This window comes from Myotis yumanensis, unplaced genomic scaffold, assembly GCF_028538775.1.
Source record: "Myotis yumanensis isolate MYYU_CA2020_CCGP unplaced genomic scaffold, mMyoYum1.0.hap1 SCAF_1, whole genome shotgun sequence".
NCBI lineage: Eukaryota > Metazoa > Chordata > Mammalia > Chiroptera > Vespertilionidae > Myotis > Myotis yumanensis.
The window spans coordinates 137,710,292-137,725,203 of NW_027223752.1; the positions used below are offsets into that span (position 1 = coordinate 137,710,292).

The window sequence follows — 14,912 nt, forward strand, 5'->3', positions numbered from 1 at the left end:
CAGGCACGGCGCCACAGCGGGACCCAGGAGCCGCTTGCCTCTGCCCCAGTATCATGATCGTGATGTGAAAGCCAGGCCTCAGGCATCCAGGCACCCCGGGTCCCAGGAGCTGCCTTGCCTGTGTCCCATGATTGTGATTTAGAAGGCAGGATTCAGGCAAGGAGGCACCCCAGGACCTAGGAGCCGCTGTGCCTGCGACCTGTGATTGAGATTGGAATGCCGGATCACAGGCAAGGCATAACTCCGGGACCCATGAGCTGCCTTGCCTGCAGCTCGTGATAGTGATTTGAAAGCCAGTTCGCAGACAAGGGGTGCCCTGCAGACCAAGGAGCCACCTTGCCTGTGGCTTGTGATTAAGATTGAGATCAGAAAGGAGGACCGCAGGCAAGGCAGCCCCTGGGCACAAAGGTGCCGCCCTGTCTGTGGCCCGTGATTGAGATCGGAAAGCAGGACCACAGGCAAGGTGGCACCCCAGGACCCAGTAGCTGCCTTGCCTGCAACTGTGATTGTGATTGTGATCGTGATCCTGATTGTTGTCTGAAAGCAGAAGCACACGCAAGGTGGCACCCCAGCACCCATCAGCCATCTTCCTGTGGTCTGTGATTATGATCATGATTGGAAAGCTGGGCCGCAAGCTAGGCAGCATCCCAGGACCCAGAAGCCACCTTGCCTGAAGCCTGTGATTGTGATTGTGATCTTGATCAAGATCCTGATCGTGATCGTTATCCGAAAGCATGGCCGCAGGCAAGGCAGCACCCTTGGACCCAGTAACTACCTATCCTGCAGCCGTGATCCTGACCTTTACTGAGATTGTGAGCTGAAAGCAGCACTGCTTGCTAGGTGGCACCCCAGGACCCATCAGCCACCTTGACTATGGCCCTTGTTCGTGATCACGATTGGAAAACTTGGCCTCAGGCAAGGCAGCACCTCAGCACCCAGGAGCCACCTTGCCTGCAGCTCGTGATCGAGAAGGTGATCGTGATCAGAAAGCTGGGCCCCTGGCAAGGCGGCACCCCGGGACCCAGGTACCTCCTTGCCTGCGGCCCGGGATTGAGATTGGAATGCCAGGCCACAAGCAGGGCAGCACCCTGGGACACTGGAGCCGCCTTGCCTGTGGTCGTGATAGTGATCGTGGTCTGAAAGCCAGGCCTCAGGAAAGGCGGTGTCCCCTGACCCAGAAGCTGCCTTTCCTGTGGCCCACGAGCATGATTGTGATCGTGATCGTTATCAGAAAGCCGGGCCATGGGCAAGGCGGAACCCCGGGACCAAAGTTCATAAAAATGTTATGAGAAAATATTGAAAATGTGTACTCTTACTGGTTATTTTATTAATAAAGACTGAGTATTAATTGTGTTTGTGTAATCATGTTATTGCCATTGTTACAAAGAAAAAATTGTTACCTTTCAGATTAAGATCCTAGAATTCCAAGATATGCTTCAAAGAATGTGGGGGAGAGGGGAGTGTGTAGGCAAATAGGCATGTATGATTCAAGAGGGCCTGAATTAATAATTGTTAAAACTAAATGATAAGAACATAAAAGTTCATTATTCTATTTTCTCTATTTTTGTATACATTTGAAATTTCAATATCAAAAAGTTATTTTTAAAAGTGGGGGTGGGTTGACAGTCTTGGGAGGATAACAAGCAGCCAAAGTCCTTAAACACAGAGATTTGAAGTCACGTGGAATCTGTGCATGCCTACAACCGTACCGTTCCACTCATTGGTGTTTAGAAAATTCAAATTCTGAGAGGCTGAATGACACACTGAAAGGTTTTTGAATTCTCAGGCTATTGCCTTCTTAATATCTTAAAATTATCAATGCCTATAAGAAAGACACAAGTTACATTTAATGAGGCAATGGGAAGATAAACTGGCTGCCATGACTATAGATATCTGTTTTTATGTTTTGTCGTTTTTATGAAATATCTAAGGTGCATGCAGTAAACAGATTTATAGAAATATCTCACACAAACAACTATGTGTGTAGTCCATAGTGGAAAATTGGAAGTGATATAAATCTGCATTAGTGGAAGAATGGTAATGCACTCAATGTGCAAACGTAAAAATGAATAAACTAGATATAAATGTGGGAAGTTTCCAAAACATAATGTTGAACAGAAAAAAAAGCAAGTATAAAAGATCAGCCAGGCGCTGGCCAATGTGGTTCCGTGGTTAGAGTGTGGGCCTGCACGCCAAAGGGTTCAAGGACACATACCTGGGTTACAGGTTCGATCCCAGGTCCCTGTTGAGTCATGAGCAGAGGTAACCAAAAGGTGTATCTCTCTTCTCACATCAGTGTTTCTCTCTCCCTCTCTTCCCTCCCTGCCTTCCTTTCCACTCTCTCTAAAAATCAGTGGGAAAAATATTCTTGGGTAAGGATGAACAACAAAAGAAGAAAGTCAGTAGGATAGATGACAAAGACATGAATGAAAAAACTGGACTTGAAATACTAGGGAGTAAGAACAGTGAGTGCAAATAGGAATAATGCATATGGTGTTCAAGTGCACCTGTGATCTTTTTTTTCTACAGATGAGTGGTAGGTGTGTGTATGTTGGTTAGATTAGCTATACTTTTTTGTAGCCCTGAAATCTATCTATATCTACACTAATAAAAGAGAAACATGTTACTTAGCATATGACTGCTATCCTTCCCATTAGCTAATCAGCATATCTTTATGCAAATTAACTGTCAGCCAAGATGGCGGCCAGCAGCCATGCACTGAAGCAAACAGGGAGGCTTGCTTGCTCCAGTGACTGCGGACTCCAACGTTCCCCCGCCTGACTTGCCGGCCTCTCAGCTGCAACTCTAAGCAACTATGTTGCAAATACAGAAGCTAAATATAACCCCAGAAACCGGCTTTCAGTCAGCCAGGCTTCAGCCAGCCTGACTGCAACATTGTATCAAAGTTTTCAGCAGCAGAGGCCTCAGAGCTAAAGCTGGTACAGAATAGAAAAAAAGAAAAAGAAAAAAAGGAGCGGTTGGGAGCTTCAGTCACCATCCAGCTGGAAAACGGCCCTCAGCCCCACACCCAGACTGGCCAGGCACCCCAGTGGTGACCCCCACCCTGATCCAGGATACCCTTCAGGACAAACCAGCCAGCCCTCACCCATGCACCATGCCTCTATTCTATATAGTAAAAGGGTAATATGACTCCCAGCACCAGGATCAGCGGAGCCGCGAGGCTCCCAGCACCAGGATCAGCTTGACAGGGAGCAGCACCCCAACCCCCTGATCAGCACTGCTCTGTGCATGATAGGGAGTGCTCCCCAATCCTTTGATTGCCCTGTGGCTCTGTGTTTGACAGGGTGCAGCGCCCCAAGCCCACCCCCCCCACGGGCCCTGCTCTGTGTGTGACAGGGTGCAGCGCCCCAACCCCCCCATGGGCCCTGCTCTGTGTGTGACAGGGTGTGGTGCCACAACTACCCCCTCATGGGCCCTGAGCTGTATGTGACTGGGTAGAGCCATAACCTCCCCATCGGCCCTGCCCTGAGTGTGACAGTGGCGTCACCCAAACCCCCTGATAGGCACTGCTCTGTGTGTGACAGGGTGCAGCACCCCAACCCTCCCAACCCCACAGGCCCTGCTCTGTGTGTGACAGGGGAGAGCCATACCCTCCCCATTGCCCCTGCCCTGAGTGTGACAGGATGCAGCACCCTAAACCAATCATCTGCCCTGCTCTGTGTTTGACAGGGGGGTGCCCCAACTCCCCTATCAGCCCTACTCTGTGAGTGACAGGGGGGAGCTCCTCAACGCCCTGATCGGCCTTGCTCTGTGTGTGACAGGGGGGAGCTCCTCAACCCCCTGATGAGCTCTGCTCTGTGCATGCCAGGGGTGCTCCCCAACCCCCTGATTGACCCTGCTCAGTTTGTGACAGGGGGCAGCACACCAACTCCCTGATTGGCCCTGCTCTGTGACTGACAGGGGGCAGCGCCCCAACCCCCTGATCTACCCTGCTCTGTGCATAACAGGGGGTGATGCTGCAACCTTCCCATTGACCCTGCCTTGAGTTTGACAGGGTGCAGTGCCCCAACCCCCCAATTGGCCCTACCCTGAGTGTGACTGACGTTGGCATCCCAACCTCCCTATCCACCCTGCTCTGAGCATGACAGGGGGCGGTGCCCAAACTCCCCATTCGGCCCTGCTTTGAGCCTGACCAGGAGCTGCACCTAGGGATTGGGCTTGCCCTCTGCCACCCGGGAGCAGGCCTAAGCCAGCAGGTCGTTATGTCCCGAGGGGTCACAGACTGTGAGAGAGCACAGGGCAGGCTGGGGTGTTCCCCTCCTCCCCCCTGAGTGCACAAACTTTTGTGCACCCAGCCTCTAGTATATATATAAAACCCTAATATGCAAATAGACCAAATGGCTGAACAACCAAACAACTGAACAGCCGGTCACTATGACGTGTGCTGACTACCAAGGGACGTGCGCGGAACATGGCGGTGTCTCCAGCAGGCGGTAGAGTGTGGAACATGGTGGGCAATGGCCACAGAGGGACGGTGGAGCAGGTGAGCGGGGGCGCCAGACCAAGGCAGAGCACTGGTTGCTGTCATCAGGGCGGGCCTCTGATGGTTACAGAAAATTCTTTGCTCCCATGTGCCACTGTCCAGCCCAGCACTTGCCAGCGCTGGCCCTGATCACTCGGTGCTGTCAGTGGATGTGAGTGGTGGCTACTGGCCCCAATCGCCCCTCAGGGCTTCTCTACCTCCCCCTGCTCCTGAGGGGCGATCACTGCCAGCAGCCGCCTCTCACACCCACTGCCAGCAACGGCCCCACTCCTGCCCGCTGCCGGCACCAGAGCCACCATTCACACCCACTGCTGGCACTAGCCCTGTTCACACCCACAGACAGCGCCAGAGCCACCACTCCCACCTGCTGCCAGTGCCGGGCGCCAGTCTCAATCGCTCCATGCTGTCTGCACATGGGAGCAGTAGCAGCAGGAGCTAGGCTGCTGGCAGACAGGGGAATAGAGTCCATGGCAGGAGGGGCCAGGTAGGTGCGCAGAGGATGGGCTGAGACCCGACTCTGTGCCCACTACAGCCTCGTGGCTTACAGTTCCTTTCAAGGTACAAAAATGCATGCACTGAGCTCCTAGTTTTGATAAGACAAAGTAAAAATTGAACAACGTTCCTATTAGCCAGCCTCAGTGACAGGCCTGGGGGTGGCAGAAAGGTCCTGCAGCCAGCCAGATTGTCACTCATTCATTCACTCATCAGATAGACTTTATCCTATTTGTTAGTGTTAGCGATATTTTAAAAATTGAAAGGCTGTTTTCTGGGAGGCAAAACTCAATTTTCAGAGTAACATCACTTCTCTGGACTTTGTTGTTTTAAGTGCTGAAAAAAACAATAAAGGATTTGTGAGGGGATTCATCTACTTATCTAGATTTTAAGACCTGAAGAGGAAATATTAACAGAATACATTCAGAATCTCAGATGAGAGGTATTAGAGAAAAATGCATAAGGAATGGATGTTTAGACAATATCTATTTACATAAGACACAAAATTTTTATAGGATTTGGAAAATAAAAAGGAGACTTAGAATCTCAGTTGGTATCTAATTAGAACCAGGTTAAGAGACCTGGGTTTTTCCTCTCAACCCCTCTTCTAAGATGACAAGTTTCTGATGAGTGTCCTAGAAAGCAACAGCTCCGAAAAATGATCAAAAGACAATGTAACATCGCCATCTCCTGAGTCCTTGATAGCTTTACACAGAAACTTGGGACCTGTCCCAAGGTATAGAAAACATAGGTTGAAGTGAAGGATCTATAATAATAAAAGGGTAATATGCTAATGAGACTGGACGTCCTTCTGGATGACCTTCCAGATGAAGCCAGGACTTCGAGGGAAGACCGGGTCCCAGGTGCCAGAGGGAAGCCGGGGCTGGCAGCAGGGGAAGGAAGGCCTACTCTTGCACAAATTTCGTGCATTGGGCCTCTAGTAAATATGTAAAAGTACAATGCCTCAGGAAAGCTTTACAGTTGACATATTTATTTTATCCTTTAATACTAATGAAAGTAGTAAAGTAGAACATGTAACAGCAATGCTACAGAAGTATTTCAAATGATGAGGTTTGGTTTTGCTGCTTACAAATTACTGTACTATATTATTATTTACAAAAAGACAGTCTTAAGATGTCTTTTTCTTCAGAATCGTGGCACATAAAGTGGGATTTAGGGTGCCAGAGAGGGGTGTACTGGAAAAGGCTTAACAATCAGCCATCTGAGGCATCACTGACATTGCTATACTGTTGTTATCATTTAACTGTTTTAAAAGTTCTTGTTCTGCCCTGGCTGGGTTTTCTCAGTGGTTAGAGCATCAGCCTCCGTGTCAAAGGGTTTCAGGTTTGATTCCCAGTCAAAGGCATGTACCTGAGTTGCGAGTTCTGTCCCCGACCCGGTTGGGGCACCTGCAAGAGGGAAGAAATAAATGTGTCTCTCTCACATTGATGTCTCCCTCCCCCCTCTCTCTCTCTTTCTCTCTCCCTCTCTCTCACATTGATGTCTCTCTCTGTCTTCCATCCCCCCACAACTCTCAATAAAAAAAATCAATGGAAAAATTTCCTCAGGTGAGGATTAACAAAAAATAAATTAAAAGTTCTTGTTCTGCTAATGGACTAAACACACCGACAGCTATCATTTCATGTTTTGTATTTGCACAAGAAAATTAGAAATTTTTAAATGAAAAAAATTAATTTGCAATGGTCATTTGATCTTAATGTAAAGTCATGCTTCATGGAGTGACATGTAAACTCACCTTTTGTGGCTACTTACAGCCCTTCTAAAATCCCTACCACTTTAATATATATGCAGACATTTCTTCAATCCATTTGTTCTGTGATCAGTGATATCACCCTGTGATGGATAGTTGATGTCAGTCAATAGATATTTTGTGAAAATAATTCATTTATCATCACCTTCCTTGAGAAACAGAAATAGTACCTAATTGTTTTAATTAAATATGCATTTCCAATTTTTTTTAGCTCATTGCTCTTAAGGAAATTTATTGTGAAATGTAAAAAGCATTACCAAATAATGGCATGATTAATGAACAATTGTAGATAGACAACCTACAATAGATAACAAAACTACTCGATTCACTCTTTAACAGGACAGCCCAGCTTTTATTTTCTGTACATATTTCAAATACTCCTACGTATAGTTTCTCAACTTCACCGCTGATCACACCAGCTGGCAGTTTATGGGCTTCACGCTTCTCATAGGACAATGGGTAGGGGCCACGGCACAATTGGCTGGTATTATACCACATGGCCAGAAGGGGCCACTTGGACACCCATCAGAAGTTTTTGTCAAGAACTTCTTTTACTACAATTCAAGACAAAGAAGAACGTTTATTTTTAAAGCACTCTGCATGGTGTCCATCAAAGAAAAACTTTAGTTATGTGGCATCATGAGAGAGTTGGTGAAAGGAAAGTGTGTTATCTCTGGTTGCCTTTAAGATTTAACAATGTGTTAAAGTATGAACTCTCATATTTATACATCCCATGCTACTAGGCAAATCCTGGCAGAAGCTGGAAGAAGAAAGTCCACTAGAACTTTCCTGTCTTATTTGAATGCAACTATTAAAATTTTGTTGCAAAATGAAAAAGCCTAGGACAAATGCTAACCTAAAAAGTATTTTGAGAAAATGTGCACAAGCCAAAACTGTGCAGGGAAAACCAGGACATGGTCACCTAGTCATAGGGAATGTCCATGTTTCACTTTAGAAGATACTGGCAGTTTCCCAAAGTGGTTGTTGGAATTTACATCCCCACCAATAGCATCTGAGAGCTAGAATTACTCCACTTCCTCACCAACATTTGACACCATTTTTAATTTAATTTTTGAACATTTTGACATATATTCAATGCCACCACATTGTGTTTCTAATATTACTTTACCTGCTTAATAATAAGATGAACACATGTTTATTGACCATTGGATATACTCTTTTCTTGAGGTGCCTGCCTTCTCAAGCCCATTTGCCAGCAGGTTGTGTATGTATGTGCATTTTCCTTACTGGTTTGTAGTAGTTATTAATATACTAGAGGCCTGGTGCACAGATGCGTGCACAGGTGGGGTCCCTCCACATGGCCTATGGATATTGGGCCGAAACTGGCTCTCTGACATCCCCTGAGAGGTCCTAGATTGTGAGAGGGCAGGTCTCAGTGACATACCCCTGAATTGGGCTCCATCTGCTCTGGTTCTAGGTGTGTCACCTGAGAACTGCAGCTGCCAAGTCATCGCAGCTTGGCAGCTCCTATGTTGAGCGTCTGCCCACTGGTGGTCATTGTGCATCATAGCTACCGGTTGGACGGTCGAATGGTCGGAGCTCACTTAGGCTTATCTATATATATAAAGAGCCAGGAGCCGTAACAGCCACAATGACCAAGGCTCCACTGAACACCGAACACTGGAAGTCAGTTCTGGGTAGCCGTGGCTACCCAACACTGACTGTATCCAGTACCGGATCAGTGACCCAGCACTGACTGCTGAGGGGGCTGCAGATCAGGCCTGGAGAGATGCTCCAAGACAGAGGCAAGGTCTGATCTGCAGCCTCAGTGGCAGCTGTTGATCAGCCATTGCCTCTCTCTTTCTCTCCTGGCTTCGCCAGCAGCCATGCCTCTGTTTCTCTCTGGGCCTCTGCAAGAGTGTGGGAGGGGGTGCTGATCAGCTCTGCCTCTTTGATCAGGCCCAGAGATAGGCCCAGATTCGCTGACTGGCAGACAACCGACCAATCAGAACCAAATCTGGGTGAAGTGCCAGGAGCCAATGGCTGCCTAGGTGGTGGAGCTTTTGACACTGACTGGCATAGAAACCAACCAATCAGAACCTAATCTGGGTGAACTGCAAAGGGAGAACCTAAGGTAGGGGCTGAGAAGGGGTTTTAAGGGCAACAGCTGTTTGGTGTAAAGTGTAAGAAAGCAGTTCAATTTTTTAATGACCGCTTTGGCAGTATAGTGCATATGGCTGGCTATCAGTCCAGATATAAGGATTATGTGTGTTTGTCTACCAAGAGCATCTCCTCCTGCTGAAAAAGGCCCCCCCATTTAAACAATCCTATCCTAAATAATCTATCCTTACTAATAAAAGGGTAATATGCTAATTAGATCAGGTCCACCAGCCATCTTACAGACATTTGACTTCCTTCCAGTCAAAGCCATGGTGGTGGGGGCCAAGGCAGAGGCAGTTAGAGGTGAGATCAGGCTGGCAGGGGAGTGCAGTTAGAGGCATTGAGGCAGGCAGAGGCAGTTAGTGGTGACCAGGCATGCAGAGGCAGGTGGGGGTGAGATCAGGCTGGCAGGGGAGGGCAGTTAGGGCTGATCAGGCAGGCAGGCAGGTGAGCAGCTAGGAGCCAGCAGTCCCAGATTGCAAGAGGGATGCCTGGCTGCCGGACATTCCCCAAGGGGTCCCTGATTAGAAAGGGTGCAGGTTGGGCTGAGGGAACCGCCCTCCCTACGTGAATTTTGTGCACGGGGCCGTATATATATTTGAACTACTAGTTATATGAGTTGTAAACATTGTATAGGACTCTCTGGTTGCCTTTTGGGCATCTAAATGGTTTATTTTGGTGAACAAAAGTTCTTAATTTTATGTAGTCCAATTTTCTGTTTAAGAAATCATTCATTATTTGAAGAACAGGAAGATATTATCCTATGTTATTGTCCTAAAGTTTAGTTTTTAACCTGTCATAGTTAGGTATACAATACTACTCAACTGAACTTGGAATATTTAGTAAGGAAGAGGGATACTTTATTTTTTCCATATTGCTATCCATTTGATCAAGCATCATTTTTTTCAGAAGATTGTCCTTTGCCTTCTGAGTTTCAGTAGAAATTCTGCCATAAATTGGGTAGTTATGAAACTGTATGTTTGGGCACTTTCTGGATTCTCTATCCCTTTCCACCAATCTGCATGACTTTCCCCATGCCAGTACTGTCCCATGTCTTAGAACTCTAACTTTACAGTAAATTGGTTTCTGGTGGTAAAAGTGTTCATCATGTACTTCTTTTTAAAGACTGGCTTGGTTACTCTAGCTTCTTTACATTTCCATATAAATTTTAGACTCAGCTTGTCAGTTTTCACTAGAAACTAACACTGTCTGCTCGAATGAACTGACAATAATATTGAGTCTTCTAGCCATGAATGTGGCGTATTATTCATTTCTCTCAGCAATGCTTAGTAGTTTTCAGTGCAGACATTACACCCATCTTTTAGATATATTACTATATATTTTACATTTTTCATGTTATTATAAATTCCATTTTAATTTCATTTTCTTTTTGTTAATTGCTAACACATAGAAACACAAGTGATAATTATATTCTAAACTTGTATCCAGGAACCTGTTAAATTCACGTAAGTCCAAAATTCATATGTTGAAGCCCAACCTCCAGTACCTGAGAATGTGACTGTATTTGGAGATGGGCCTTAAAAGAGGTAACTAAGTTAAAATAAGGCTGTTAGGATGGGCCCTAATCCAATATGATAGGCATCCACATTAGAAGAGATTAGAATATACAGTGAGATACTGGGGGTCAGAAGCTCCCATACACAGAGGGACAACCACGTGAAGGGGCAGCAAGAGGATAGCCATTTGCAAGCCAAAAGGAGAGGCCTCAGTGGACCAGACCTTCAGTGGACTTCTAGCTTCTAGAACTGTGAGAGAATCAATTTCTGTTGTGCAGGCCAAAGCAGACTACTACAGAGGAAGACCCTGATTAGAGCTCATTAAACCAGGAGGGCGTTAAGAGAGCTTCTGAGCCGGTGAACACAGGGAGTTGCTGGAACAGTGTCACCTGAAGAGGCTGTAGAAACTCCATGCCCTGCCCCTTGACTTACCTAAGCTCTCTTCCATTTGGCTGCTCCAGAGTTATACCCTTTTAGAATAAATCAGTGATCTACTAAGTAAAATGTGTCTCTGAGTTCTGTGAGCCTATCTAGCAAATAATTCCCAAAGAGGAGGTGGTTGGAACCTCCACCTTATCGCCAGTTAGAAACACAGGTGACAACCTGAAGTTGTGACTAGAATCTGAAGTGTGTGTGTTGGCGGCGGGTGGGGGGGCGGGGGCGGGGGAGCAGTCTTGTAGGACTGAGTCCTTACCTATGAGACCTGACACTATCTTCAGATAGATACTGTCAGAATTGAGTCAAATTGCAGGACCCCCGACTTGGTGTCCAAGAATTATTGGGTGGATGGAGGGTAAATCCCTCATTTATGTCCCTTCTTTATGTCCCATTGTTGGGGACAATTTGTATCAGTACTGTTGGGAAAGTGGAAATTTCAAGAAAAGCCAGGTTTAGGAGATGATAACATGAACTAACTGCCAAGACAACAATCATGCGTTTTTTGGTTTGTGTTTTCTTTTTCTTTTTTCCTTTTTTTTATTAATCCTCACCCAAGGATACTTTTTCCATCTATTTCCTGAGAGAGTGGAGGAGAGAGAGAGAGAGAGAGAGAGAGAGAGAGAGAGAGATCAGATGCCTCCTGCACTCAGGATTGAACCTGCAACCCAGATACCCGTCCTTGACCTCAAACCAAACCTGTGACCCTCAGTGTGCAAGCCGACATTCTAACCAATGCCACACCGCTTTTCTTTCTTTTATTCACAAATTATCATTCATGTGAGTGAATCAAATAGTTGTTTTGATTTCATATAAAAAGAAGTGAAAGTAAATATTGAATCATCTAACAACATAACTAATATAATGAAATATTTTAGAATTAAATTAAAATGTTTAAAAATGGAGTAACTTATCAGTAAGAGGAAAATCTATGCTTGTAGAAAATGACAAGGTATTTTCTGTAATAAAAATAATGTTTTAAGGAACATGTTGAATTCCCAGGAGTCAAAAAATATGTTTGGAGTTTTACAGTTTTCTGAAGATGAAGCCTACAAGTCTAGGACAGATGCTGTACTCTTTCTTAATATTTAGATGCCAAAAAAAGGAAGGGGACCAGCAGTTATTCCCCTCCCACTGGAATAGAAATCATTCTCATATTTAATATTAACAAGGCATTTTGTTAACAATAGACTCTCCAAGGAAAATAAAGATGGTTTTACATAAGGAGGGCCATCAAAAGAAAAAGATCCATTCAAGAGAAATCAGTATGAATTTCAGCAAACACTGAAACTATTAGCCAAGTCCAGCAGGAAGTATAAACAATATTACCTTTCCCGAGAAATATGTCTTATCCCAATGATTATTCATCAAGACACAAAGCCAGGCAACTCTTCAATATTTTGATTTATAGAGGATAGCATAAGGGGAATTCCACTTAGAAACCTAGCCAAGAGACTAGCTCCTGGCATTTCAATTAAATATTTAAGCCACTACAGGAATAATTTGGGATACTAGAAAGAGGAAGTTTATGCACCTGGAAAAGACTACATAAACCTGGAGAACTTAATGATCCTGTGTGTGCCATCCTCAATTCCTTCAATTTGGTTTTCTCAAGAACCCTGTCAGTTTGCAATTGGGAAGGGCTGGGTGTACAGGGAAATCTACATCCACATTACCAGCCCTTTCAGCTCCATGAGGACAGGAACATTGTCTAGTTCACCCCGAGGACTCCCCCTAGTAGGTCTTTAAGATGTACTTATTTAATTTGCCCTGGCTGATTTGGCTCAGTGGATAGAGTGTTGGCCTGTGGAATGAAGTGACCCGGGTTCAATTCCGGTGAGGGCACATGCCCGGGTTTTGGCTTCGATCCCCAGTGGGGGGTATGCAGGAGGCAGCTGATTAATAATTCTCTCTCATCATTGATGTTTCTATCTCTCCCTCTCGCTTCCTCTCTGAAATCAAGAAAAATATATTTTAAAAAAGAAAAAATGTACTTAATTAAATCAAATGGTGTTTACCAAAGCTAAGATTTCATTTATAAAAGGATGGAAATTAATAATGGCGATCTTCCTGTAGTTTTTATTTCATCAAATTGGGAAGTTTTGTTTTTGCATATTCTTTTCCTCTTTTCCTCTACCAAGCACCAACTCTTGAGGGAAAAGAACCTGTATCATTTGTCTTCTTACTCTGACTCTAGCGTAGCAAAAGTTCAATACTGCTTTTAAATGAGTGGAATGAATGTTGCTTTAAATTCCTTTTTGTTAGACATGATTACTCTATACTGCAGAAAATTAATTTAAAGAAATAGTGGCTCACGAACATGAGAAAAAAATAACACCTAGTACAGGGGATGGGATAACAATAAGTAGACAAAATAAACTAAGCATGCACTTTTTAGCTCTGTCTAATGCAAATTTAAAATATGAAACAGATATTCTGGATGAACAAAAATGCAAAGGCCCAATAGGATAATACCAATAATTAATAAAGTATGTGCATCAATATAGGGTCCAAGTGCCATGAGTTTCAATATTAGTAGGAGAAACTATAAACCAGATTAGGGAATGCTTTTAAATTCTAAGTGCAAAGCAAATCAAAAAGATAAGTAGTTAGAAAAGGGACAAAAAGTGCTCATAATCTTGCTCTAACTGCCACCCTAATCCCAATAGTTCCTTTTCATCACTGACTCCTGAATTTCCATCAACTTATGATTATATCAATTGATGCAGAAAAAGCACTTGACAAAATCCAACACCCATTGCTGATAAAAATTCTCAGTAAAATAGGAATAGAGGGATCATATCTCATCATAATAAAAGGCATATATGACAAAACCTACTGCCAACATCATACTCAATGGGCAAAAAAGAAAACCATTTCCCCTAGGAACGGGAACAATACAGGGATGTCCTCTTTCACCACTCTTGTTCAGCATAGTACTGGAAGTCCTAGCCACTGTGATCAGACAAGAAGTCATAAAAAAGAGATCCAAATTGGAAAGGAGGAAGCAAAACTCCTTATTCTCAGATGACATGATATTGTACTAGAAAATCCTAAAGACTCCATCGAAAAATTACTGGATTTAATAAATTCAGAAATGTAGCAGGATACAAAATTAACACTGAAACACCAATGGCTTTTTAATACACCAATAATAAACTAATAGAAAGAGAAACTAAACAAAAAATTCCATTTACCACTGCAACAAAAAAATTAAGAGTCTTAGGAATAAAATTAACATAGGAGGTAAAAGAAAGAGCTTTTATTTGCAAGTTGACTTCCAAGAAAACAGGAGGCTAGTGTCAAATCTGTCCCGCTGGTCAAGGGGCAAGATTTAAGGGGCTTTAGCACCAGATCATCCTGGACAATAGACACTTTGCTTCAGAAAGGATTCTGGGGTTCAGGTTCTAATCATATGGGTATTTTGGATCCATGGGGGTGGAGAGTAGTTTCTGGTGCACAAGTGTCACTCATGAGTGGTGTTTACCTATAAGTGGTGTATCCAAGGTTTAAATATTTCAAATCTGGTTAGAAACAGCATAGGACCAGTTTAAGCTGGTTCTGTGGTCACAATTTCTTAAAATGTGAATAATAATAGCATCTTCTCAAATAGTTAACTTAGCCTGACTACCTTAGCCTTATATATAATAAGCAAATACTTACTACCAGTTGATGCATCATCTCCACATTCAAAAGTGAATTTCTGTTGTCTCTCCCCCAACAGCCCCACGTTAATGACAATTCCATCATTTTAGGTGTTTTGGCCAAAAGCTTTGACTCCTCATTCCCTCACACTGCACATCCATTCTGTCAGGAGATTCTGTTGGTTCTACCTTCAAAATATATGCTGACTCCCAAAGCTTCCTAATTGGTTCCTTGCTCTCATCCTTGATCCTGTCAATTTATGCTCAAGCAGTGGAGGTGAGACTTTTAAACATCAGGCAGATCAGGTTGACTCCTCTTCTCAGAATCCCACAGTGGTCCCTCAATTTCACTATGAATAAAAGCTAAAGATTTTTAAATGGCCTACAAGAACCTATAAGAGCTGCCACCTCTTCACATTCCTATTACC

General features: G+C 44.3%; 1 protein-coding gene across 1 annotated transcript in view; it reads left to right on the forward strand.

Annotated features, from left to right (window-relative positions):
- The first annotated feature begins 4,432 nt into the window (after positions 1 to 4,432).
- LOC139016949 (cyclin-Y-like protein 1) overlaps positions 4,433 to 14,912 on the forward strand; it is a 66,248-nt gene continuing 55,768 nt past the window's right edge. Inside the window, exon 1 of the mRNA XM_070425147.1 lies at positions 4,433 to 4,504. Coding sequence (XP_070281248.1) covers positions 4,433 to 4,504 — 72 coding nt within the window. The remainder of the gene's footprint in view (positions 4,505 to 14,912) is intronic.